This window comes from Lepidochelys kempii, chromosome 1, assembly GCF_965140285.1.
Source record: "Lepidochelys kempii isolate rLepKem1 chromosome 1, rLepKem1.hap1, whole genome shotgun sequence".
Classification (NCBI taxonomy): domain Eukaryota; kingdom Metazoa; phylum Chordata; order Testudines; family Cheloniidae; genus Lepidochelys; species Lepidochelys kempii.
This window is the reverse complement of record NC_136380.1, coordinates 273,293,766-273,321,131: the sequence shown is the minus strand read 5'-3', so window position 1 is coordinate 273,321,131 and position 27,366 is coordinate 273,293,766. Positions and strand designations below refer to the sequence as shown.

Genomic DNA, 27,366 nt, shown 5'->3' with positions numbered 1-27,366 from the left:
GGCGGGTGGGCAGAGAAGGTTGGGGGGGGCATTTTTCCAGGGCCCCCCTCCCTAATTGCCCAGGGCCCCAGGACACAGGCCCCGTTGGCCCAGTGGCTAATCCACCACTGAGTATAACACACAAGCAGAGTGAACAAGATGATGGTGGCAAACATCATGTCAGTTCCATGATTCTTTCCACCCATTGGGTGGGATTACTTAGGAGGGGATTGGCTAAATGGAAACAAACGGAAAGAGATGGGAGGAAGAGAGACAGGGGAGAAGAGGGTAAGAGGTGCAGGTACAGAGTGAAGCTGAAGTGAAGAAATTGTGAGGAAGGGGGAAATAGGAAGGAGAGGAGTGGAGCAAATTGCCAATCAACACAGGGCAAAGAAAGTCCAGTCAGAACTGTAAAACAGTTTTCTGAGGGCTTGTCTACATGGTCAGTTAGGGTGTGGCAAGCTGGGATGTAAATCTGCAATGCTCTACCCTGCCACACACTAAATCACTGTGTGGACCCTACTACCATACACACAAATTCTATCATGAGGTTTGACCTGCTGCTGTTTGAACAGCACAGTTAGCGTGTGGTAGCTGGGACCACACAGCGACTTAGCGTGTGGCAATAGCACTGTCAGGGCCGGCTCCAGGTGCTTGGGGTGGCAGCTAGAAAGGGGAGGCAGTGTTTCTGCGGCGGCAGCAATTTGGCAGCAGCTCCTCTGTCCCGCCAGCCGCTGCGGCAAGATGGCAGCAGCTTCTCCCTTTTGCCGTCCGCAGCGGCAGTTTTTTTCCACTGCTTGGGGCGGCAAAACCTGTAGAGCTGGCCCTGAGCACTGTACATTCACATCCTGGTGCAGGAGGCATACTGTATCTCCACGTGGATAAGCCCTGACTGTCCAGAGATCCCTACTTTGGATGCTATTCTTCTAATGGCTAACCTTTGGATAATGGGATCGCAGGGTGTCCATTGCCAAGGGGGGGGGGGGTGTCAGACAAAAGGTTTGCACGCACTTCGTGTGCCCTCCTAGAGGCCCAAAGCCGGGAACAGTGCCTAAACTGTGCTCAGCCCCAGAACACTAGTGGTACATGGAATGCAGAGTTTGGATCCCACAGCAGCCGTTTTGCAAGTGTCCAGCCAGGGGAGCTTGACTACATCTGGTACAAATCTACTTTTCTGCAATTGTACAGTGCTTCACAAAACAGGGCCTTGGTTTTGGTTGGCCCTTAAGCACTACTGTTATAAACATGATTAATTACTTTACTTATTAACTAATACTGTAGCTGAACCAATGTAATTATTTAGCACAGGCTACATACTTAAAAATAGCACAGGAAATCTTCCTCTCCAACTATCTAGGATATTAAGTCAAGTTCAGTCTTCAATTCACTCAAAGCACCATTAATGAACACCCTGACATGTATTACTTAATTATGCAGCAGTGCAACATACATTCCCAATTCTTTCTTAGTATACTAGTAGTTATATGTCCTGTTAGAATATCATCATTATAAACAGTGCAAAGGAAGGCCATTAAGATCACATTCCTCCCTTATTACATATGTATTACTTCTCTCTTGTGTATAGCTAATTTTTAGATCCATTATCAATTGCACTAGCATGCCTCTTAAATCAGGTACACTACACATGTCAAGTAATTGTGATGGGCTCAGACCCAGAGAATCAAAACCTGTGACAATTTGGGGATTCGGTCTATGTACAATTTATGAATTCTGATTGATGAAATTATCTAATGATACAACAATTTCATGTCTCACTGTATGTGCAGTCAGCCATGGGGCTGTATTATGCATTTCCAAGACCAGGGACAATGGACAGTTGTTAAGGCTAATGACTATATTCCAGTTGAGAAACTAGCTCAACCTACAGGTTTCAGAGTGGCAGCCGTGTTAGTCTGTATCCGCAAAAAGAAAAGGAGGACTTGTGGCACCTTAGAGACTAACAACCTAGTTTGTCTGCAGAGGGGGTAGGATTTGGAGCAGTAGAATTTTCCCAGCAGCAGAACAAAAGAAGCCAGGTGTTAGTGGTAAGACTTACAAACTCAAGAGAAAGAAAGAGAGGGGCATGCTATTCTGGGAGGAGGGCACAGGGAGTGCCAGGGCTGTTTAACTCTGGAACGAGGCAGAGTAAAAGGAAGCTGACTTGGCGAAGGAGAGACTCCATGATTTGGAGGAGCAGGATTCAGAATTCCTCAGAGAACTCTGACATAAGCAAAGGAAATGCTCCAGAATGATGAGGAAACTGAGGCAGGAAAGTGTGTATAGGGTTTTATTATATTTTTCTGGATCTGTAGGTCTTCTATGCTATCTAAATAAAAAGAATAAGTGTGCTTGGAAACCTTTGCAAGGCCTATCTGTGTCTGTTTGCTTCATCTATCACATGCTCCTGAAGAGTTAAACCATAAACCTAGTGTGCCCACACAGTTGGAGCTGAGGGAATGAGTGTGCTTAAGCTACTGGGGAGGCTGGGTGGGTCAGCACTGGTCCTGGGGACTAGAGCAGCTGGGCTTCAGGATCCCATTTTCTTGAAGGAGTAACAAAGAGAGCTTGTGCCCAGGAAATGTGCAAGAGAGGCCAAAGAGAGAAAGACAGTATTGTAGCATACGCTGACTAAGGGAAGTTTAAGAGCACACGAATTTAGGGTATTGTACAGGCCAGGGCAGAGGGGATGGTTGATGAACAGTATGGATCCCTGTTCAAAACTGTAGAGAGAAGAACAGAAGGGTCCCTTCTTCCCTCACTTTTTCTTAGAGGAAATTTTCTTTGTTCTCCTCTGTTCCATGTAATTCTGATGCTGCATGAAGGTAGGGAAGAAAGCTGGTGCCCCAAGAAGAGAGGTATCAATGGTAGCTTCTTCCAGTAAGGTAGGGAAAGAGCTGGGGATGACAATTCATCTATACTGGTAGTAGTCACATCCCAGAATGTAATTTCAATTGTGTGTCAAAAAAACCTGCTAGAGTTCTGGATAGGTACCTTTCTCGGGAGGGGTTATGGGCGAGGAAGGGGAGTCTATGTTAATGTCTGTGAAAATAAATAAAACAAAATCTTTTCTGCTTTTAGCATTGAGAAATCCAGACACCTACTACTAAAGGGGCATGGACTAGTTAGCAATATTTCACCTTTCTGAATAATAATTTCTGAGCATTAACTTTTGTTTCTAATCCCTTCTTTAAAATGTTACACTGTTTCAAAAAAAAATAAAATAAAAAAAAAATTTGATCCCTTCAAATTAATCTACTCCTCACCAAGAAAAACGGAACTATTCTTATCCCCCCCTTAAAATATTTAGCACACAGTTTTAACTGTAGAGTCAATATTGTGTACGAATAACAAATACATCATGCCTTTGATAACTATCAATGGAGGAGAGGACAGCAAATGTGTATTACAGGCAGCATGGCTGCTTCAGACTTCACACTGCTCTGCTTCCTTCAAATCTTGTTTATATGAGCAAGGTCAACAGATGGAACACTAGAGAGCCTTCACAGTGATTTCCTGCTGCTATCAGAACAGCTAGCGAGACATCAACTTACCCCGGGTTTATCATGGGACCTGAGGTTAACCGTGCATTGCTTTGCACGCTTAATTGAATAAATACACCCTCAACATAAAAGCAAAAATCAAAGGGTGGGGCAGAAAGAAACAGTCCTACAGGAAAAACAAAAGTCCTTTCCAACTTTTACTTTTTCGTAACTCAGGAACACAAAGACAATACTAAGTTGTCAGACAATACTAAGCTGTACAGTAAGAGTGGGGGAGGGAGAAGGCAAGTAGTGTTTTGAATGGGGCTTCAATAATATAGAAGAGAAAAAGCCACCTTTATAACAAAAACAGGCTAAATAGTCTGAGATTCTCACACATTAAAGAACTGTAATCTGTGATTCTATATCTTGCCAATGAAGAATGTTGTTATTCGAAAGATCAATGTGTTTTTAATGAGGTACATTTACTATTCATTATACATTTAGCAGATTAATTACAAATTATTGGCATTATTTGAGGAGAACAATAAGTGAATTACTTTTTCCACCTTGATTTTGAAGATAGTACAAAATTTAGTTTTTCACTTTTACATCTTTATAAATTGTGTTCTTTCAAGTAGGTTTTTCTAAATCTCTGCTTACGTAAGTGGTTAGGAGGTGGCTCTGAACTGGTTTTGCAATGTTGTCTAGTAACTAGGATACCCCGGTGCCACAACATTTACTGAAATATTCTCTTTGTCTTCACAAGTGAACTCTCTCTTCCTATATATATTTTGTCCATAAAGTAATATTTCAGTGGTCCCCAGACTTTTTTTGGGACCCTCCACCCCCATCTATAATGGAACTTCTCTGGGCCCCGCCCTGCCCTTCAGGACTGTGATTGGGAACTGGGGCTGGGAGCAGAGCCGCAGTCGGGGCTGGGAGTCGGGCTGTGGTTGGGGCCGGGAGCGCTGGAGCTGGGGCCAGAGCTACGGCTGGGACAAGGGGGTGCTCCCTCCCTGCCCCATGTGGAGGCTAGCCTGGGCCCCGCCATGTCCCTCTGAATGTTCCCTGCCCATCCCCCCCCAGGCCCGCCCAGTTTGTAGTATTTATTGGCTGCAGGGGGGAATATTCAGAACTGGCAGTCCCTTCTTGCTAACAATGGTGCAAATTCCAGTTATCCTATTATTCTTGTATGAACAACAACAAAAAACAAAGAAAAGCTAACACACAGACACATCTAGGGATTGCTTTCCTTCCTCATTCTACTGAAACAGACAACAGAACTAATAATCAATAGTCCATAGTGCCCAAGACCTATTTCAACATGTAATTCAATAACTCCCAATGCTTTCATAATTATAATAAGGCAGCAAGACACTCCATACTTAAGGTTATAGAGACTTTTCTCATTAGAAGTCTCATTCTGTCCCTTCATCTAAAATACACAAAAAGTCATATCACTCAAAGATGGTAGGATGTATCTTGGTTCAAGGTAGAATTTTCCCACCAAGCAGAAAGGTGAATTGGACAGGGGATTCATAAATTAGAATACCTAAAAAGGTGGTAGTTCAAAATTTTAAAAATTAACATTTTTTGACACTTTGTAGCAATACCCCCACCAAAAAAATAGGTAGAAACATTCTTCCTGGAAGATTGGGGCCTTATTGAGTTTCCTATGATTTACAGGGCCCTTATACAAGCGTCCTAAGGCAAGGGATACAGAACACCCTCAAAACAGCAAAGGACTAGGCTCGCCAGGGGAAAGTTTAGTGAGAGCTCCCCCAACTAATCTCCTAAAATTTATAAGGATTTTGGGGAAAGAAGCCTTCTGTGGCTTTCCAAGGGATTAATGCACTCAAGGCTGGGGGAAGTTGAGCTCCTTTTCTAGAGATCTTAGGAGTGTGTAGATTTTGCCCTCCAGGCAACCTCGCAAACCACAATGTAGAAGTGGAAATACCCTATCTTCACCTTAAAGTTTTTTGTTATTAATATTACCATGGCACCAAGGAGCCCAAGTCACGAATCATTGTGCTACATGCTGTACAGACACAGAATAAACAAAAAATTACTCCTCAAAGAATTTACAGTCTACGTATAAGACAGGAAATAACAGATGGATACAGAGATGGGGAAGTACAAATGAACGATGAGACAATATTGCTCAGCATGATAGGCAGTAGTTTCAACACAGCAGCAGTCTGACCACTGTCACGTTACTTGGAAGCATCACAGCAAAGGAGAATTTCAAGGATGGCTTTGAAGGAGAATAATAAGGTTGCTTTGTGGAGCTGCCCAAAATGTGAGGGGCGGCATAAAAGAAAGCATGAAGGTTTATGAAAAATGAACAAGTGGGAGATGGAGGCTAGTGTCATGGGCTGGTTGGATGTGGGAGTCAACATCTCAATAGTGAATGAGAGACTTAAAAGTGAAGACAAGCAGCTTATGTTTGATGTGATAAAAAGGGGAGCCAGTGGAGGGTGGCAAATAGGGGAGTGATATGGTCAAAACAGGCTGGGTAAATGATCTTTGAAGCAGAATTCTGGACAGAGCTGAGTGGGGAAAGACTGTATTTGCCACGGCCATAGGAAAAAAGGATGTTGCAATAATTGAGACATGAGATGATTCGTGGGGAGGGATAGCTCAGTGGTTTGAGCATTGGCCTACTAAACCCAGGGTTATGAGTTCAATCCTTGAGGGGACCATTTAGGGATCTGGGGCAAAAATTGGGGATTGGTCCTGCTTTGAGCAGGGGGTTCGACTAGATGACCTCCTGAGGTCCCTTCCAACCCTGATATTCTATGATGAAGTCTGGATGACAGTTTTAGCTGTGTGAATGGATAGGAAAGGCTGTATCTTAAATATACTGTGCAGAAAGAACTGGCAAGATTTAGATATAGCCTAGATGTAAGGACTACTGACGGGTCCAAGTTGAATATGACACCCAGGTAACAGATCTGAGTGACAGGCAAGATTGTGGCGTTGTCCACAGCGATCAAGAAAGGAGGTTGTGGGTAGGAGATGGAGTGTGGGGGGGAGATTAGGAACTTTGTTTTAGCCATGTTGAGCTTCAGCTGATGGCTAGACCAGCCCAGGAGATGTCACACAGACAGGCCAAGATTTTAGTTTAGACAGAAGGAGACAAGTCTGGAGCAGAGAGGTAGATTTGTGAGTCATCAGCATTGAGATGATACTTAAATTTGTGTTTGTGGATGAGATTATCATGTGTTAAGGTGCCGAAGGAGAAGTGAAGGACACCAAAGACGGAATGCTCACAGACAGTCAGGAGGGGGATGGGAAAGCTCCTCCAAAGGATACGCTGAAGAAGCGAATAGAGAAGTAGAAGAAGAAAACCAGGAGAGGAAGCAATTACAGAAGCCAAGGGAGGCCAAGATTTCAAGAAGAGCATGGTCAATGGTGTTGAAGGTATTTGATTGGCCAAGGAGGATGAGGATGGAATATTGGTTCTGAGATCTGGCTAAGAGGCCATTGGAGACTTTGGTGAGAGTGTCTTCAGTGGAGTGAAAGGGGCACAAGCTGGATTGGAGAGGGTCTAGGATGGAATTGCAGGAAAGAAACTTCACATAGTGTGTTCAGTGAGCTTACCGATGAAAAGAAGAAGGGGCAGTTGGAGAGAGAAGGTTTTGGGTTTTTTGTTTGTTTTGGTTTGTTTTTTTGTTAAGTTGGGAGAGACTAAAGCATGCTTGTATTGTGAGGCAATACAAGAGAAAAGAAAGATGTTAAGGAGAAGAGTATGGGAGAGGATGAGAGTGGGCACAAACGAGATCAAGAGCTGGGATGAGATGGAGTGACTAGGGCAAGTGAAGGGGTGACAGTAGAGAAGAAGTAGGAAAGAGTTGTAGGAGGAGATAGAGAAAAGGGAAAGTCACATTGTATTTTGTCATTTTTCTCTTGGAAGAAAAATCAGTGAGGTCCTGTGAGGAGAGAAAAGGGGAGGATTTGAGGAATGAGTCACAGGTGGCAAAAAGGCAGCTGGAATTGAGAATGTGGAATGCAATTAAGTTGGACAAGTAGAGTTGTTCAGCTAGGACGGGGTGGCCAACCTGAGCCTGAGAAGGAGCCAGAATTTACCAATGTACATGGCAAAAAAAGAGCCACAGTAATACATCAGCAGCCCCCATCAGCTCCCTCCCCCGCTACCCCCAATACTTCCTGCCTGCTGGCAGCCCTCTCTCCCTGTGCCTCCAGCCCCCTCCCTCCCTGTGCCTCCTGCCCACCGTGATCAGCTGTTTCTCAGTGTAAAGGAGGCTCTGGGATGAAGGGGGGAGGAGCAAGGGTGCAGCAGGCTCAGGGGAGGGGGCAGGAAGGGGCGGAGTGGGAGCAGGGCATGGGGTTGAGCAGTGGAAAGTTGGCACCTGTAGCTCCAGCCCCAGAGTCAGCACCTATGCAAGGAGCCGCATATTAACTTCTGAAGAGTTGCATGTGGCTCCAGAGCCACAGGTTGGCCACCCCTGAGCTAGGAAGATGGCAGAACTGAAAGTGTAGAGAATGAAATGTAATGATCACAGTGGTCCCACTGATTGTTTGGCAGGCTTCCTACTTCTGATGCACTTAATTTTTTTTGCTGTTTCACTCTTGTGACTGTAACTTTTAATTTTCACTTAAATAGCTTCCTTATTTTTGCATGGTTAATCTTTCTGAAGTTAAATGTTACTATGGTGGTCTTTTTTTGGTATTTTCTCTACACTACTTACAAGAGTTATAAAATAAATACCCAGTAAAGTGAGTGGATTATTTTGACCCCAGCTAGGTTAAAGAGCTAAATTTTCTCGGTGACGCTGAAAACACAACAGCAAAATTGCTAATGAGATCAAAGCATTTGAATTACAAAAGCCCTTGCCAAATGTTAGGTGAGGATTTCAGTTTGGCTGGGGAGGAAAGACGGTTAAACAGCACTACAACCTCTATAGAGCATTTCATCCAAGGATCTCAAATCACTTTTAAAACATTAAATAACTCTTACCACACACCTGTATGTAGGGGTTACTACCACCATTTTATAGATGGAGACAGAGAGATCAAGTGACATTCATGGTCACACAAAATCTGAGGAAAGACGGAGCAAAACACAGTCTTGTTGCACAGTCCGGTGCTTTAAGCATAAAATCATCCATCCACTCTAGCCAGCTACTTATGATGATTACCATTGCCTTAGACAGCAGACTCTTTACACATCCTGTCATCTAATAATTAAATTCAGTGGAACAATTTCAGAGCTAATAATTCATGGGGAGGGAGAGGGAAGGAGGAAACATTCTCATCCTAGAAAAAGATTTCTCATTTTAACCTAACTCTAGAACAGTACATCCTTTATTATCCAACACCGAGTGAGCATTTTTCTCCTACTACGAAAGCACCATTTAAATATTGTCTTTCTTTCCTCCCACACACCACTGTTACATTAAAGTGAACACTAAAAGGAGCTAATCCTATCATTCCTTCTTAGAATGATGTGTGTTAGCTGACACCATAAAAGGAGAAAAATCAAATCATATCATTATTGGCACTCTTTATCAAGAAAAAGACTGTTCTTTGTTTTCCAGTACATGTCTATTTGTCTGCAACTTAAGTTTGCAAAATCAAATATTTCATAAATTAAATATTTACACAGAAACAAATATCATGTGATTTTTCAACAACTAATGATGAGCTTCTCTTCAGTACAATAAAAGATTAAATCTCTTCAGCAAAGTGAAAACTTCACTCTTGCACCATCTTCTGGTTAACACTCTGAATTGTGGAAGGAGATTTGAACATGGTGGCTAAGAAGTTAAGACTCTCTGAATAGTAAAACTATTTACTGGACTCTGACTACATTTTATCAATTTAGAGAAAGTCCACATTGCCACTAACCTACTGATTTAAACTACACTTTGTCCTTCCGAACAAGCCCCCCAGGAAACTTACCGGAGAACTGAAATACATGGAGGAACTAATATCTATGACAGGTGGGTCAAGCGTTTGTGTATCTGTCACATCGAAGCTAGGATCTATCTGTCAAAAACAAATTTTGATGTTAGTATTTCTATATCAATAGAAAATGGAAACAAGACTGAGCCTACAAAGACCATATGTTAAATGAGGGCATCCCTATCAACACAGCTACAGGTAAGGGTAATATATTCATAAAAGAAACTGCTTTCTTTGAAGCCTTTCCTGTAACCATAATCATAATGTATTGGTAACCACACATTCAAGAAAACAATTATATTAATATAGATCATATCAAATAGGTCTATAGTCCGTACTTTTGTTATAAACCTCAAACACCCCAAAAAAGTAATTGACTCAGAGGTTCTTATCCTATTCTTAGCACAAGAGCTAGGAATCAAGAAGTTAAATTTTATAATAGAAATATGAAAATAGCAACTATAAAATTGATTTAATCGGGTCAGTTAATACTGATGTTACCCAAAATTTAAGCCAGCTGCTGATCTCCAATAGAATCACTAATGACCTCTGAAGAAATGCATTCCAGGAAGCTTTTTTCCAAGTTTCCAAATGTGGCCTCTATATATTTTTTCATGTGATCTGAAGCCCAAACTAAAAAGGGCAGTATGTAGTTTTTGCAGCCTATTCTTTTGAAGATTCCTTGTAAAATTTCTGCTATGATTTCATCTTTTTCCTCTCTGGAAATATGCTTGCACATAGCTAGACTACAAGTTCAATTTCCAAAAGCATCTAAGTAATTTAGGAGCCTAAGCCCTACTTTCAAAAGAACTCTAATTCTTATTTGCAAATCATGTTTGTTTTTCAGGTTATGAGGCAACAGTGGTTTCTGTGGTAGGTTAAGTGTCTGAATAGAAGTCACGATGTCTGAAAAACATGCACAAACTGATTCATGGTGAGCTACTATATGAAAGTGATTGACTATGAAGGGCTGCATTCTGCCTGAAATGCATTACATAGCTACACACCACAAAATATCTGAAGTCTGTGCTGTCCAGGTACTAAATTATTTGATATTGTTTGGTTCTATAAATTTGGAACAGAAGTTAGAAGTGCTTGATTTGTACCTTTCGTCATAGTTCTGAAAATTTCCTTTATCTAAAATGGGAGAACTAAGAGAAATATTAATGTAAATGGAATATAAAAACCTCATGAAAACACAGAAGGAAAATCCTTCTCACATCTATCATAAGGTTTTATATTACTGCTGATTACCATAGTATCTGAGCATCTTATGTAAAATACTCATAATAGTTTATTGTGGACTTCACAGAGTGATTTTGTTTTTGAGTAAAAACTCTACTTGGGGGAAATTTGTCACAGGCTGGCAGGCCCCTTAAGGGGCGTTGGACTCAGCCTTGCCTGTGACAGATCAGCTACTGTCCCAGCTGACCTGACTGGCTAAGGATCAGATGGCCCTGTTTAATTATCAGACCCAGTTGGGAAGGGGGCAAGGGATGCCTGTGGAGAGCTGAGAAAGCTCAGTCTGGAGAGAGGAGCTGCAGAAGGGCAAATGGCGCCTCTGGCAGGCCCTGGAGAAGAATAACTCCCAGGCAGACAGCCTGGAAGAGGATGAGGTAAGACTCCCACAGGCAGGGGTGAAAGTAAGTCGAGTGACTTACCGGTACTCTGGGGCCAGCTCTGGCCCCCGGAAGGGGCGGTGTTGAGGGGGTCAGAGCCAGCCCCAGCCCACCCTGTAAGGTAAGTGCCCCACCCGCACCGGGGTAGCAGGAGCAGCCCAGGGCTCCAGGGGCTATTTAAAGGGCCCAGGGCTCCCCTCTTCTACCACCCTGGCCCTTTAAATAGCCGCTGGAGCCCTGGGGAAGTGGCAGGGCTCCAGCAGCTATTTAAAGGACCAGGGCGGCAGAGACAGCTGGAGCCCCGGCCCTTTAAATAGCCCCGGAGCCCCCGCTACCCCAGGGCTCTGGGGGCTATTTAGAGGACCCGCGGCTCCCCTGCTTGTACCGCCCCGATCCTTTAAATAGCCGCCGGAGCCCTGGAGTAGCAGCGGCGGGGCTCCAGTGGCTATTTAAAGGGCCCAGGCGGTAGAAGCAGGGAAGTCCCAGGCCCTTTAAATAGCTGCCAGAGCCCTGCAGCCGCTACCCCAGGGCTCCAGCAGCAAAGTCTGGAGGCAATTTAAAGGGCCTGGGGCTCCAGCCACTGCTGGGAGGCCCAGACCCTTTAAATTGCCCCTGGGGAAGCCAGGCTGCCCCAGTACGGTGCATCGGCTCTTGCCGGTACGCCGTACTGGGGCATACCAGCTGACTTTCACCTCTGCCCACAGGGGAAAAGCCCTGAGAGTCAGAGCTCTATAGCAGGTGAGGCAACAGCTGAAAGCTGAGCCCAGATGGTACAGAACCCTTTTTCTCCATGTTGTCCTGGGACTATCGTCTAAGTTTATTACCAGCACCAGGTGGTGCTGACAGAGGTTACTGTCGGGGAGAGTTTCCGGGTGAAGGGGGCAGCTGCGTTGAGTGTCATCAGCATACTGTTGACATCTGAGTACATGGCATCTCACTATCTTTTGCACTGATTTCATGTAGATATTGAAAAGAGGAGATAATACGGATCACTATGTACAGCCTTTGGAGAGAAAGAGCAATACCCATCATGACACAGACCTCTGCTGGAGAGGAACAACTGGAGCCACTGAATGCTGAGCCCTGTACTCCTGCTATGTCATGTAGGTCATATACTATTCCAAAATAGGCTGAAGACTTTGAAAACTTATCCCCTATGCATCAATGACTCATGAGCGTCAACATCAAAATTACTATAAAACCAGATATCGGCTTCTCTTGTGTGTTACAGTCCCTGTCTTCCTTAAAATCCCTTCTTAAAATCCAATTTATATAAGCTTGCCTATAAACCACAGCTTTAATTAAATCTAAACCACCACCAAAACATACATCCCATGTAACTATATAATCTTTGTGTTCTCAGTGCTGTCCTATACTTTCTCCATCCTTTCCCTTTGTTTTCTCCTCTTCCTACCCTTTTGTTTATTTTGGCCCCAGTCACACAAACTACTTCATGTTGAAAGAAAAGGAGTACTTGTGGCACCTTAGAGACTAACAAATTTATTTGAGCATATGCTTTCATGAGCTACACCTCACTTCATCAGATGCATTCAGTGGAAAATACAGTGGGGAGATTTATATACATAGAGAACATGAAACAATGGGTGTTACCATACACACTTTTCTTTTTGCGAATACAGACTAACAGCAGCTACTCTGAATACTTCATGTTGATGGATCTTAACACCTATGAGGAGGCCCGGCGAAGTTGGTGAGGCTGTACATAGGAGCAAGGGGCCTGCTTACATGAAGCAGCATGCAGATCAGGACCTTACACTACATTTTTCTGGTTAGGGAATCTATGTTTTTATACCATTTCCATCACCTTGTTATCTGAGCATCAAACGCTCTGATATGTTCTTCAGTTCAAACATGTTTGGGCCAAATATGTTCTTCCAGTCCAAATATTTGGACTGGATAAAAAGTAGAAGAGTGTGACATAGAGCTAAGGAATAGTAAATGAAGTGCATGCCCAGTGTGCGGAATAGGGTACCTGTAAAAAGAAAGTATCTTATGCAATGTACAGCTGTGGCATATCATAATGCAAGCCTTACTGTTCAACACAATTGAGTTGAACATATTATCTTAATAAAAAAAAACTTACAAAATACACTTAAAATATTGAGGGAATAACTCTAGGAGTTGCGCTGAATTTACCCCAGTGTACATGAGATCAAAATTTGGCCCACAACTGTAACTGTTCAACCAATCTCTCTTCTCACTATTGCTTGTAGCACCTTTACTACTTTCTCTCAAGGATCATTACAACAACATACATGACAAACCACATCCATAGTTTAATTTCAGTTCCAAGGGCACACTATTCAATATAATCTTAAAGCAAATAAAATACAATAAGAAGCACATTTCACCACCTTTTTCCATTTTCCAATGGCTTTACAAACATTAGGGGTACTTGCTGTGATTCACTGAGGAGTGTTTCTGTCATTAGTTCAAAACTAACATTTCAGCAGAGGACACAAAGCTATTTTACAGAAGTTATAGTGAAACTAAACTATTTCCCATTTCAAGGCAAATGCAACAACATTAAGCAAAGAAAATGAATCTGTATACAGAGCATAATTTGCACTTTTGTAAAAAAAAATGAAATTAGCATTTGTGCTCAAGTGGTATTTTAAAATTATCTGATTTTAATTTGGTTAGACTACAGCTAACCTATTACGCTTATGTAATAACCAAAAATATTGAATTAACCATCCACAAATTTATTTCTAAACTTTTTTCGGTAAAGATATCTAGAACTTGTCTACACACAGGTTACACTAGTTTAACTAAAGAAAGGATGCAGTACTGATTTAAACTGGTGCAAGTTTGTGTATGACCATTCTACATTGACTTAAATCTGGTTTACATTGGTTTAGCTCATCTTGAGAGGCAAGCTAAACTCATGTAAAACAGATTTAATCTGGCACGTTCAGTGTGTCCGTGCACAAAGTTGCACCAGTTTAACTAAATAGGTGGAACATTGCACCTTGAATTAAACTGGTGCAACTTTGTTTAGAGCAAGCTGTAGATACCAATAAGAATGAAAAATGTAGACATAATTTCCTGTTCCTCTCTACAACTGTAATCTCCAGTAATATGTGAAGATATTTGTTTTCATCCATGCAAGCCACTAAAATCAAGTATTTAGTGTTTTCCTTCATGTGGCTTTTTACCAAAGTTAGTTACAGAACAGAATATACAGCTGTGCTGTACAGTATGTAAAACAAGGAAATTCAGTAAAATAAAAAATTCCTTAGCCATTTATAGAGTAAGGTGAATCACAAGCAATAGGCAGCATAGGCTAATAAAGAATAAGTTCTGTCGGACAAACCTGATTGCATTTTTTTTTTTATAAAATCACAAAATCAGTTACAGTAGAAGCATAGTGCATGTAATATATTTGGGTTTTAATAAAACATTTATTGCTGTCTCATGAAAACTCAATTAAAATTGGCTTAGATAAGAAATTAATGCAGTGGACAAAACCTGGCTTGATAACTATAAACAAGAGGCAACTCTAGACATGAATGACTATTGCTTCCATTGCTTTAGATTATGCTTATATGTATTACACTATATATGTGCCCATGGAAAGTGCAAGAATTATTCTAGACCCTGGTGGTTAGAACACTCACCTAGGATGTGAAAAGCCCAATTTCATGTCCCTGCTCTAATGACTTTATTTACACACAATGGAACAGCTTCAACAGGACAGACTGAGAAAGACCCACAACAGAATATTCCATAACCCAGTGGCTAGAGCATTATCTTGCCAAGTTCAAATCCCTTCTCCGCATCAGGCAGAGGGGGAAATTAAAGCTGGGTCTCCCATATCCCAGGAAAGTACCCTAACAGAAGGGCTAAAAGTTAAATGGCTGGTCTTCCTCCCCTCCCTTTGGCTTTTCTGAAAATGTCTGAAATTGAAACAAAAAACATTGGAGCAAAATGAACCAAAATATTTTGTTTTAACCCAACTTGACATTTTTTTTACTTCCCCAACGTGCAGAAAATTTTCAAAAAAAAATTGGTTTTGGTTGAACACAATACAATTTTTTCCCATGATTTTTCACGAGTGCCAGGACACTGAAAAATCCATTTTCCACCCAGTTCTACTTAAAAGGGAACATGGGAAGTGGTCATCGTGAAAGAGACCTAGAAGTGATATTGGAAAGCCAATAGATAACGTGATCTGACTAAAGAAGGCAGGGTGACTGAGGACTGTTCATACAATAGCAATTTCATCCTGGAGCCGGAAGGTAATAGTCTCTCTCTATGTGAGTCTGTAATATGCTTTCTGGGAACATCAGAGAGATAGTGACAAGCTGGAGAGAATTCAGAGAACAACAACAAAAATAAGGGCTGCAGAGCCTGTCTACAAGATAAAAAAAAAAAAGAGAGAACTAAATATGTATAGATAAAGCAAGAAAGTAAGGAGGGCAGGACATGAAACAGTCTACAAATATTTCAAGGGTATAAATACTGAGGATAATTATTTAGTGTAATATATATAAGCATAATCTGAAGCAATGGAATGAGGCTAAGAGAGAATATTTAAGACAAATCTCTCAAAATATTTCCTGACATCAAGATGAACTAGACTGTAGAACAGTCTCCCCAAGGGTATTGGTGGAAATTTAATTTAACTTTAAAAAAAAAAAATAAAAAAATAAAAAAAAAAAGAGTGAGACTGGCCAAAACCCTAGAAAGTACAGTGTATCAAATAATTCTCCATTGAGAGGGAGATTGACTAGAGAATCTTCCTTAATTAAAACAGTACCTAGTCAATTAGGTTAGAATATTAAGCATGTTCATTAATCGACTAATAATTTCTAAAGGAATATTAACCTTTGACAGAAATTTCCATTCAAATTTCCATTCTCAGCACTTTTTGAGTATTAATTATTAAAGGGAACTTGGTCTTCAAGTAGAGGATAATAGCTAAAGAAAATGAGGTATACAGAGGTTAGGTCATTTGCTGAAGATTACAGGGAAAAAGTATGGCAGAAAAAAATTACTAGAATCAATGTCTGCTGTCTCCTACTCCTAACCAAATGACTGTTATTCTACTGACCTCCATGAATTGGTTTGAAGAGATTAAACACAAAAATATTGTTACATACTATAGCTTTATAGTGTGTTTAATCCAGGGGTAGGCAACCTATGGCACACATGCCAAAGGAGGCATGCGAGCTGATTTTCAGTGGCACTCACACTGCCCGGGTCCTGGCCATGGGTCCCGGGGGCTCTGCTGCTGGCCTTGGGTACTGGCCGCTGGCCCCCTGCCAGCTGCGGTTCCATCGGCTGCCCCGCTCAGCCTGCTGCTGGCCCTGGGTCCCGGCCACCGGTCTGGGGGGCTCTGCTGCTGGCCCGGGGTCCCAGCCACTGGCCCGGGGCTCTGCAGCTGGCCCCATCCTGGGGCAGTGAGGGGTGCAGACGGGGCAAGAGGGGGCGCAGCTCAGCACCCCACCTTAAAAATAGTTCCAGTGCCACTGTACTGGAATATTTTTAAGTCCTGAAAAGCTGTTTACATCACTATCACACCATGTGGAACAGCGCACTGCATTTGACGTTGAGATTAAAATGTACATGCAAGAGCTGGAATCAGAATTTTCTGACAGATTTCAAGATTTCCAGAGACTTGGCCCAATGCTTTCTTTTTTAATTAAACCTGAAAAGTTCAATGAAGGCGACTTGGATTTGTCTGTATTTCAGTGGATTGGTGTTGAAGATTTCAAAATGCAGCTCATTCAGTTAAAAAGATCAGAATTGTGGGCATTAAAGTTTGGAGATCTGCGGAGTGCACGTGAAACTACCGAGAGAGATCATGGGGGCTTCTATTCTGACCTGCTGGACGTCCCTACCAGTGAAATTTAACTGTTTGAAGAAAATTGCGTTTGCAATGCTTTCACCATTTGGATCCACATACCTGTGTGAACAGGTATTTTCACACATGAAATCTGTCCTCTGTCCCTCTCAGAACCGGTTAACAACTGATCACTCAGAAGCCTGTGTGCAGCTTAAAGTATCCAAATATGTGCCAGACATTTGAAACTCAGCAAGGAAAAGTAAGGGCAAGGATCACACTAAACTGATAAGCTCTGCATTTTAATTTAATTTTAAATGAAGTTTCTTAAATATTTTAAAAATGTTATTTACTTTACATACAACAATAGTTTAGTTATATATTACAGACCTACAGAAAGAGACCTTCTAAAAATGTTAAAATGTATTACTGGCACGCGAAACCTTAAATTAGAGTGAATAAATGAATACTCGGCACACCGCTTCTGAAAAGTTTCAGAGTAGCAGCCGTGTTAGTCTGTATTCGCAAAAAGAAAAGGAGTACTTGTGGCACCTTAGAGACTAACCAATTTATTTGAGCATAAGCTTTCATGAGCTACAGCTCCGATGAAGTGAGCTGTAGCTCACGAAAGCTTACGCTCAAATAAATTGCTTAGTCTCTAAGGTGCCACTTCTGAAAGGTTGCCGACCCCTGGTTTAATCTGAAAATCTGATTTTTTGCTGGGTTGAAGTCCTCAAGGTAAAACAAACCAAGAAAATATTCTCTGATTTTTACTGCCACCTAGTGTGGATTAGTAGTCTGTTCACCTAAGGAAAATGCTGATTTAAAATTACGCAAAAAATTTAAATGTGCAACTGGATAAGCAAAACATATTCAAACTCATAATACAAACACAATACACTTAAATATAATAGAATATTACATTCAAGTTTGAACATCTTTTAAAAATGATGTACTAGCTCAACCTTCCATCAATTTAAAAACCTCGACTACTTACTGAGGATTCAATTAAAGCAGAAATACAGAAAGCTCAAAAAACACAACTTAGTCTCTTCCAGAGTGGTGCACATAATTTAGCATATTACACTACAACTGGATCTCTGAATAATTAAACCTGAAGCAAGCCTTGCTATCTCCCGATAAATAATACACAACTTATGTTTTCACAGAAAATCCATTAAAAACACATGGCATGAAAGACAAGAAGTCCCTTATGTTCAGAACATGTTTTTCCCGTTAAAAGTTTAACTGTAAATCTAAGCCAGTTTTGTATTGTGCAGATTTTAATCTAGTCTTTTTGTCCAGTGTTTCCCACTACAACTCTAGATTAACAACTAGATAATTATGATGTTAATTACTAGGCACCTATAGCTGTTTATTTGGTTACTCCCAGTGCCCATATGTATTCCATAGCATAATTGTATTCCATTCCACCAAATTCCATGGCAAGAATGCCTGAATTCTACAGTACTGTTAAATTATTCTGTAGTCCAAACACTCGTTTCTCATCCAATTATGCCTTGAAAAACATTCAATGGCAATTTAGGGATTTACGATATTCAGATGCAAAATAAGTCAATGCTTATTTTCAAGTCCGGTAACGCAGCTCCAATTTGTGGGCCTCAGCTTCTGCAGAGCCATCTATTAGGTGGCCTGGCTCAGAACCTTCTTGTCCCCATTTATGCCAAGGAAGAGAGTAGTTTGCAGCTGACTTCAACAACTCACTTCTCTAGGCCTTGACTTCTGTTTTGCTCTCTAGGTAGCTCAAAATATATATCTGATTTTCTCTGCTCACAGGCTGTCAACTGGACTCCAACTCTGGCTCCCTAACTTCCTGGCTCCATGGACCTATAGTCTGATCTATTATGAGAAATTCTTAAATTGTTTAGTGTATGAACATGAAGGGAGTGTGACCTGTAATCCAAATAATTCCTCCTTGTGGGGAAGATAGGTAGCAAGACAGAGCTATAACCAGGTGCCAGGTTATGGAGACAGAAAATAAAATATCAGATGCTTGCATCAACCAAAATGGTAAATTTTATGTGTAGTGGGATGGTCACCCGCTCCGGCCCTGAAGGGGTTAAAGCAGCCCTGTGAAAGGGCTACCCAGGGGAACCAATATGCTAGGCTGATTGGGGAGGCAGCCACAGTTGGGGCCACGCCTCAGTCAGGCCACAGCTAGCCCTATAAAAGGGCTGCTAGCTAGGTGTTCAGGCAGGACTCTTCCTCCAGCTTCAGAGGGAGAAGGACCTAGCTGCCTGGGAGCTGAGGGTGCAGGCAACTGAGCAGGGCTGGGGAAAGGTGAGAGGAGCAGGAGAGCTCCTGCTTGGCAGCGCTGCAGGCCTTGTCAAAGACCAAACCAGGTACTGGGGTTGCAGAGGCTGCAGCCCCAGGGTTAGGCAAAGGCAGCAGGTACAAACCCCCCTTTGCCAATGATGAATGGCTTGTATGCTGCAGTCTGCCTCAGTGTGCAGGGGCTAGATGGTGACTAGCAGTAGCCATAGGGTGAGGTGAGGTGGTGATAGAGGGTTGGGGGTTCCCCTGGATGGGGAGACCCAGAGAGTGTGTATTGTGAGGGGGCAGCACCCCAAGATAAAGGAGCACTGGGGTCTGAGAGGGACATGGGGACCTGAGGCAAGCTGGACACTGGCCTGCAGAGGGTGCTCCAGGCTGCAAGAGCTAATTCCCTGGACAACCAGTAGGAGGTGCTGTAGCGGTGAGTCCTGCATTGCTACATATGGCATATCTGAAAAATGCCAATATCTGCAGCTACACAACCAGGAGGTCTTGATTAAAATGAATGGGACAATTCAGAGCTATTATTTCAGGTCCTTGTTAACACAGGAAGACAACACTGGATCTATTTACACTCTAGACATTCTCAAGACTACAACAGCAACTATGGGTATGTCTACACTGTCTTAAAAAACCTGTGCCACTGAGTCTCAGAGGCAGAGTCAGCTGACTCAGGCTTGTGCAGCTTGGGCTGAGCCACATCTCCTTCACAGGATCTCAGTGCCCAGACTCCAGCCCAAGCCTGAACATCTACACTGTACTGTTATAGCCCCACAGCTGAGCCAGCTTACCCTGGTCAGCCATGGGTCTTTTATCACATTGTAGACATATTCTTTAGAGGCCTTACAGAGTGTGTGCATGGGTTTTTTTGTTTGTTTGAAATGAAAGTTTACATTTGAGAACTGCAGAATACTTGGAGCTCTGGTTACTCCTAAATGATGATGATTTATTGAATCGTAAAGTTTTTATAAGCTATAAAGATGGAATTTGGTGCTGTGCATTAAAACACATAATGGATCTGAATTTTAAGCAGGACTGGATAAATTCCTTACTAGTTGTGATCATGTATTATACTAGCTACAAGTTAAGCTTTAAAAAGTGGAGTGATCACCTGGAAGATTCAGAAAGATACCTTCACTAGTGCCATCATTGTGTACAACATTATACAAGCATCAAGATGCAGTTAGGATGTACTCACACCTTCCCTGGAAGCTTCAGGTTTGTCATTATAGGAGGTTCAATACCACAAGATGAACCACTTATAGAAGTCCCTGAGGTTTATAAGTTGTGCAACAAATTATTTTATGAACATGTCTGATTTCAGTGTTCTTTGATTCCCACATATACAGTCATTCAGTCTTAGGGTATATCTATACTAGAGTGACTGCACCGGCACAGCTATGGCTCTGCAGTGGTGCTGCTGTAGTGTAGACCCTTCCTACATTGACAGAAGGGGGTTTTCTGTACATATAGGTATTCCGTTGACATGGATACCTCGTTTCAGAGAGGTGGAAGAATTCTACCATCAACCTAGATGCATCTACAGTGGAGGTTAGGTCAACCTAACTACATCACACAAGGCATGGAATTTTTCACAGCTCTTAGCACTGTAGTTAGATCCATCTAATTCTTAGGTGTAGGCCAGGCCTTAGTGTTCATATATTTTTCCTAAGGCAATTAAATAGTTTTCATTCCTGCTATGGAGGTGTGTAGGTCTCTTTCTTGACTATTTTGTAGTAATATATTCAACCCTTCTTGAATATTGCTAGACTGCATTTCTGTCTCTGTAAAGGCTTGAAAGGTCATGCATTCTTTTATTACTGCCACTTAAAATGTATTTGTGGTTTCACCCTTACTGCTTGTTTACATTCTAATGAATACAAAACGCAGCTCCTGGGGCCTCTTAATGTGGTACAATGCCAAGCATCACTGGCTTCATTTTAAATATAAATAAGCCTTAGATTTAGTTAAGGACAAACTTCTCCACCTGCCATTCCCCATAAGATATCATTTGTTGTTTGTCAAAGCTAAGCAGCTCTGCATTTTGTTTAATGTCTCCATTTACCTGTGCACCGGAGACATGAGTTACTAGAAGGATTAAGTATCCTAACCAGATTGTCCTACAGCTGAAATAAACTACATACCCCTATTTGAAGGGGAGTGGGGCAGAGGATGACCGGGCTATTTCAGGGAGAAAAAATGAATTATGAACAAAAAGAGTGTAGTTATAATCTGAAAAGTGACTCTAAAATGGCATAATGAGACAGGGGATGATGTATCTTCCAGGTCAAGTTTACTCAGTTTAGAAAACTTTTTTCTTAGCCATGCAAACTGAACATGGGATATGAAAGTCAATTTGCATTATTACTAGTGCGTGAGCAGTGAACCCTAACCAACTGAGGTGCTTCAATTACACAATTAATTGTACCTGCTATATAATGCACCTCACTTGGAGGCAAGGCTTACTGGTTATGCATACTCAGAAAGGGACAGCTTGACTTTCAAATCTTCAACTTAGTTTGCAAGTCTGAATGTTCTTAAACCACTTCATTTCACATATAAAATGAGTGCACTGGGTCTGGAAACTTTCAGAGATGGTAAATGCTTTTATTAACAAATGCTACCTCAGATTTAGCTATTAACTGGTCATTCAAAATTTTAAGGCAACCTCCTGCTATCATTGGAATTATTGTTTGCTGCTCTGATGATTCATCAAAGACCATTTATATCCTATGAGACAGCTGGAGAGAAGTTACTGTATCTCTATTATTTATTGGTGACTTAACTTTTTTTAAATTTTGCTGACTGAGTAGGACATTAAATGGAGGACTTAAATCACAGAACCAACAACAAATTGCCAAAGTCATTATTGGTCACCTACATATTGTTGCTGACTGAGTTTGTCACATTTTTTGTCTTACCACGTTAAGACCACTGCTTTTTAATATGACAATCTACAGCTAGAAAAACTACCTGTGGAAAAGAAGAGTGAGGGGTGATTTGATAGCAGCCTTCAACTACCTGAAGGGGGGTTCCAAAAAGGATGGAACTGGGCTGTTCTCAGTGGTGGCAGATGGCAGAAGCAGCTGGGGAGGTCTAGGTTGAATATTAGGAAAAACTATTTTACTAGGAGGGTGGTGAAGCACTGGAATGGGTTACCTAGGGAGGTGGTGGAATCTCTAGCCTTAGAGGTTTTTAAGGCAGGCTTGACAACACCCTAGCTGGGATGATATAGTTGGGGTTGGTCATACTTTGAGCAGGGGGTTGGCCTAGATGACCTCCTGAGGTCTCTTCCAACTCTAATCTTCTATGATTCTACCTGATTATAAACATGAGGTCCAACAAAGTGAAGTACCACAACCTTTCAAGTATAGTTAGTGCTAATGAGAAATGCCAAGGGATAGCATTCTGCACTTAAAGAAAAGGAGGACTTGTGGCACCTTAGAGACTAACCAATTTATTTGAGCATGAGCTTTCGTGAGCTACAGCTCACTTCATCAGATGTTTACCGTGGAAACTGCAGCAGACTTTATATACACACAGAAATCATGAAACAATACCTCCTCCCACCCCACTGTCCTGCTGGTAATAGCTTATCTAAAGTGATCAACAGGTGGGCCATTTCCAGCACAAATCCAGGTTTTCTCACCCTCCACCCCCCGACACAAATTCACTCTCCTGCTGGTGCTAGCCCATCCAAAGTGACAACTCTTTACATAATCAAGTCGGGCTATTTCCTGCATAGATCAAGGTTTTCTCACATCCCCCCCACCCCCATACACACACAAACTCACTCTCCTGCTGGTAATAGCTCATCTAAACTGACCATTCTCCAGGTTTAAATCCAAGTTAAACCAGAACATCTGGGGGGGGGGGGTAGGAAAAAACAAGAGGAAACAGGCTACCTTGCAAGGTAGCCTGTTTCCTCTTGTTTTTTCCTACCCCCCCCCCAGATGTTCTGGTTTAACTTGGATTTAAACCTGGAGAATGGTCAGTTTAGATGAGCTATTACCAGCAGGAGAGTGAGTTTGTGTGTGTATGGGGGTGGGGGGGATGTGAGAAAACCTTGATCTATGCAGGAAATAGCCCGACTTGATTATGTAAAGAGTTGTCACTTTGGATGGGCTAGCACCAGCAGGAGAGTGAATTTGTGTCGGGGGGTGGAGGGTGAGAAAACCTGGATTTGTGCTGGAAATGGCCCACCTGTTGATCACTTTAGATAAGCTATTACCAGCAGGACAGTGGGGTGGGAGGAGGTATTGTTTCATGATTTCTGTGTGTATATAAAGTCTGCTGCAGTTTCCACGGTAAACATCTGATGAAGTGAGCTGTAGCTCACGAAAGCTCATGCTCAAATAAATTGGTTAGTCTCTAAGGTGCCACAAGTCCTCCTTTTCTTTTTGCGAATACAGACTAACACGGCTGTTCCTCTGAAACCTGTCATTCTGCACTTACTTGCTCACAAGAACACAGAGCTTGTATCCAAAATATAGACCCAAATCTTCCTCACTAGGATCAAAAAATTTGCAGGGATAGGAAAAAATGGATCAAGCCATACCTGATCATTTACTTTAAACAATTCTAAATCTTTACAGTATACATTATTTTAGGTTTCATTAATGAGAGGAAATTTCTGAATTACAATCAAGTCTCATCCTCTTGTAGAAAATGAGGATATCTAACTTTTAGAAAGGCTAAAAGATATTTCAATACATTGTCTTTGTTTCTAAAAATGTTATATTCTTTGAAACAAAATAAAATGTTGATACAGATAATAAATGACAAGAGATTGCTTAGCACTGCATTATCTGTTGCCACACAGACCTCATCTCAATATAAATGGTATTTTGACAGCCAATGTTAGATAGAGAAACTGTAAATATTATTGTGTGTAATCCTGGAACTTACGTCAATTGACTGAGATTTCCCATCATGGGAATGAGGTGATCTTGGATAAATATCAAGAAGGTGAGGTGGGTCATCAGTATGTATTCTTCTAATATGATGTTTAAGAACTTCCTTGTAGCTAAATGTATCAAAATTGGTCTTCCACAGCAATACCTGTAAATCAACCATCAACCTTATTAAAACGGAACATTTTTTCTAAGGAAAATGACTATTCAAAAGGAAAACTACAAGAACTTGATTTTCAAAAAGTAATGTTGCAAATTTACTGCTCTCTAAATTGCAATACAATAGCTATATGCAATTTCCATAAAGAACTTACAATTTCATTTTAAAGGCAAAACACTGTTTAAAATAAAGGTTCAATAGCATGAATTCTATGCTTGCAGAAAAAGAAATGTTAATGAATTATAGCATATCCTCCAGTCCCCACCCTGATTCTAATAGATTAAAGGATAAAACAGGGTAACATACTGAACTAGAAAATGAAGGATTGTTAAATAAGATTGAGTTCTGATACAGCTATGTTTTAGTAATTTGTAATTATGAATAATGAATTATAGATAACACTTAATTCAAGCCCTTGCCTGGCATGAGTGTGGTTTTGTCTATTCTTTTGACATAAAATTGCTGAATTGTTAAAGATGTATTTGCTGTCAAGATAAGTAATGTGTTGGAAGATGAAAGTAAGATATACAATCATGTAATGATTGATAAACCCCTTTTCTGGGAAGATCCAGGAACAGGGTGACACTTTTGCAGGTTCTGGATCATATTGTTCTGAATCAGGAAAAATTCAGAAGTTGGGTAATGGAAGCTTACTCGTGTATAATGGATAGGTACATAAAACCTAAACAGGTGATGTGCTAAAGACCAGTTGGATAAAATGAAGTAACTTGGAAGGTAGAAAGGTACAAAAGACCTAAGTGAACAAGAAAAATTCTTGTTTAAAGATTTTTTTCTAAAAGATATGCTCATCTTGATTTTTAAAATTGACAGTGATGGAGAATCCACCACCATCTTTGGTAAATTGTTCCAATAGTTAATTCCATCACAGTTAAGAAAAATTCAGACTAAACGAAGTGAAATTTTTTAGCTTCAACTTCCAATCATTCAATCTTGTAATATGGATCTGTGCTATACTGAAGAACCCTCTATTATCAAATTTGTATTCCCCACGTAAATACTTATTGACTATTGTCAAGTCACTCAACCTTCTTTTTGATAAACCAAACAGATTGAGCTCCTTAAGTCTTTTCTTATAAACGCTTTTCCAATCCTTCAGTCAGTAGATGGCTCTTCTCTGAGCCCTCAGATTTTTTCAAAATCCTTCTTGAATTGTGGACGCCAGAACTGGTCAATAGTTTATCAGCAGTCCCACCCAAGCCAAATATGAAGGAAACAGAGCCGCTCTGTTCCTATTCAATATCCCCTCATTCATGCATCCAAGAATTGTGCAAGCCTTTTGGCCAAAGCATCATACTAGTAACCCAGGTTCACCTGATTATCCACCATGATTCTAAGTCCTTTTCAGATTCACTCTCTCTCAGGGTAGAGGCCCCCATTTTTTGTTTCTACGTGACCTTACATTTGGCCATACTGAAATGCATTTTTGATTTGTGTCCAGTTTTCCAAGCAATCCAGATCACCTGTATCTGTGACCTGTCCTCTTCATCATTTACCACATGCCTAATCTGTGTAACCTGTACATTTTATTTGTAGGATTTTGTTTTCTTACAAATCATTGATAAAAATTAAATAGCTTAGGGCCAAGAATCAATCCCTACAAATCCCCACTAGAAACACAGCTCAGATGATTCCCCATTTACAGTTACATTTTGAGACCTAGTTTTTAATCTATTTAACATGGGCCATGTTAATTGTATATTCTAGGTTTTTTAAATTAAAACATCATGCAGTACCAAATCAAATGTCTGTTTCCTTTTAATTTCTTTAGTGGAAGGACTCCATATAGAACTATTTTTGGCTTGAGTGAGACATTGTTTCAAGTGGGGTTTAGATATTAGCATGAGTGATAGATCAGTTGACCAAAAAGAATGAGATCACAAGAAAGGAGGATTGTTTGTATTAAACATGCAATGACCCTTGAGATACCAGTGTTATCTTATTTAATGTTTAGGCTCAAGTAACAGAAATGAAGAAAACATGGTCAATTAGGTGCCAGGTGCAGTGTTCAGCCCAAAAATTCCTTCCTTTGGCTTTAGCTAAAGTCCAATTACCAGCAATGACATCACTTGTTTGTTATAGTATATAAAAGCAGGGTTCTTTAGAAATGAATGTGTTCATAAGAGCTCTTCCTTACCTTCTCATTTGGTGTGATTCCAGAGGGGTATCACCCAGAGCCTGATCCTGTTCTAAGTATTTTAGCCAATGCTTATAACTGAATTGTTAGTAGAATACAGAGTATAAGTACATATATAGTTATTTTTGGATGTAACCAACAACAAATGGACTCTGGAGTACAAAAGAAATTTTTGTGTGGAAAAAATCCTGGCAAACCTTGATAAATCTGTTAGGGGAACTTATTTCCAACATGCCAGTTTGAACAAAAGTTGACAATTATGTAGCCTCTCTCCAAATTAAGAAAGATATCGAAGACACAATATAGTGCACTGTTCACATGTTCATTTTATAGCTGCTTGACTAGCTACTCAAAAGTTATTTGTTGCAGTCATTACAGAACACTAGGGAAACATTACTTAAAATGTTTGTGGGGAGGAAATTACAATATCTGTGTATAGTAGGGAAAAAAAGGGTTGATGGAAATTCAGTAATGTTGACTACTCCCATGACTGGGGGCTTTCACAGAACATGCTCTTATCAGAGGCAGATAAGGTACAGAGAATGTGCTCATCCCTTTAGTCTTACAAGAATTAATAAGTAGTTTTTGGGCAGTTCAATCTTTACTCCATTCCCAAATAACTGGATTGTTATTGTTACTTTTGACTCAATCTGCATTATAAGATTTTTTCAAGTCTCACCTCTTCCATGCTGCTGCTTGAGTGGAAACCTAAAGTTGTTAACTGTACAAAACATCTGAAACTCTTCTCCTAGAAGGTTACACATTCCCTGTGAAATTGTTCCATCATGGCCTCTTGGGGTGGCCTCTCAAGGGGCCTCAGCTTCACCTAACTGTCCTCCCCACCTTAACTTGCTGTCAGTGAGATCAGTGTTTGGACCCTTACATTCCTTAAAGCCTGTCACTTCCTAGGTGTGTCTCTCTGCTAGTCTCCTGGCTGTTTTCTTGTAGGCAGCCTGGTGCAAGGTACCCAAGCCTTTCTGCCTCCCCTTCTTTCTCTGCCCTCTTATCTTTATAGCAGACCCTATT

General features: G+C 41.1%; 1 protein-coding gene across 8 annotated transcripts in view; it reads right to left on the bottom strand.

The window, feature by feature from the left end:
• The window catches only part of POC1B (POC1 centriolar protein B), a 108,207-nt gene that overhangs the window by 47,217 nt on the left and 33,624 nt on the right, over positions 1–27,366 (bottom strand). For 5 of the 8 annotated variants that reach the window (XM_073327575.2, XM_073327573.1, XM_073327576.1 and 2 more), the window contains 2 exons: positions 24,021–24,173; positions 9,387–9,473 (listed from right to left, as the gene is read on the bottom strand). In XM_073327575.2, the coding sequence (XP_073183676.1) occupies positions 9,387–9,473; positions 24,021–24,173 (240 nt within the window). Of the gene's footprint in view, positions 1–8,449; positions 8,526–9,386; positions 9,474–24,020; positions 24,174–27,366 lie in introns of those variants that run through there. The other 3 variants (XR_012156722.1, XR_012156721.1, XM_073327574.2) reach the window with 3 other exon arrangements.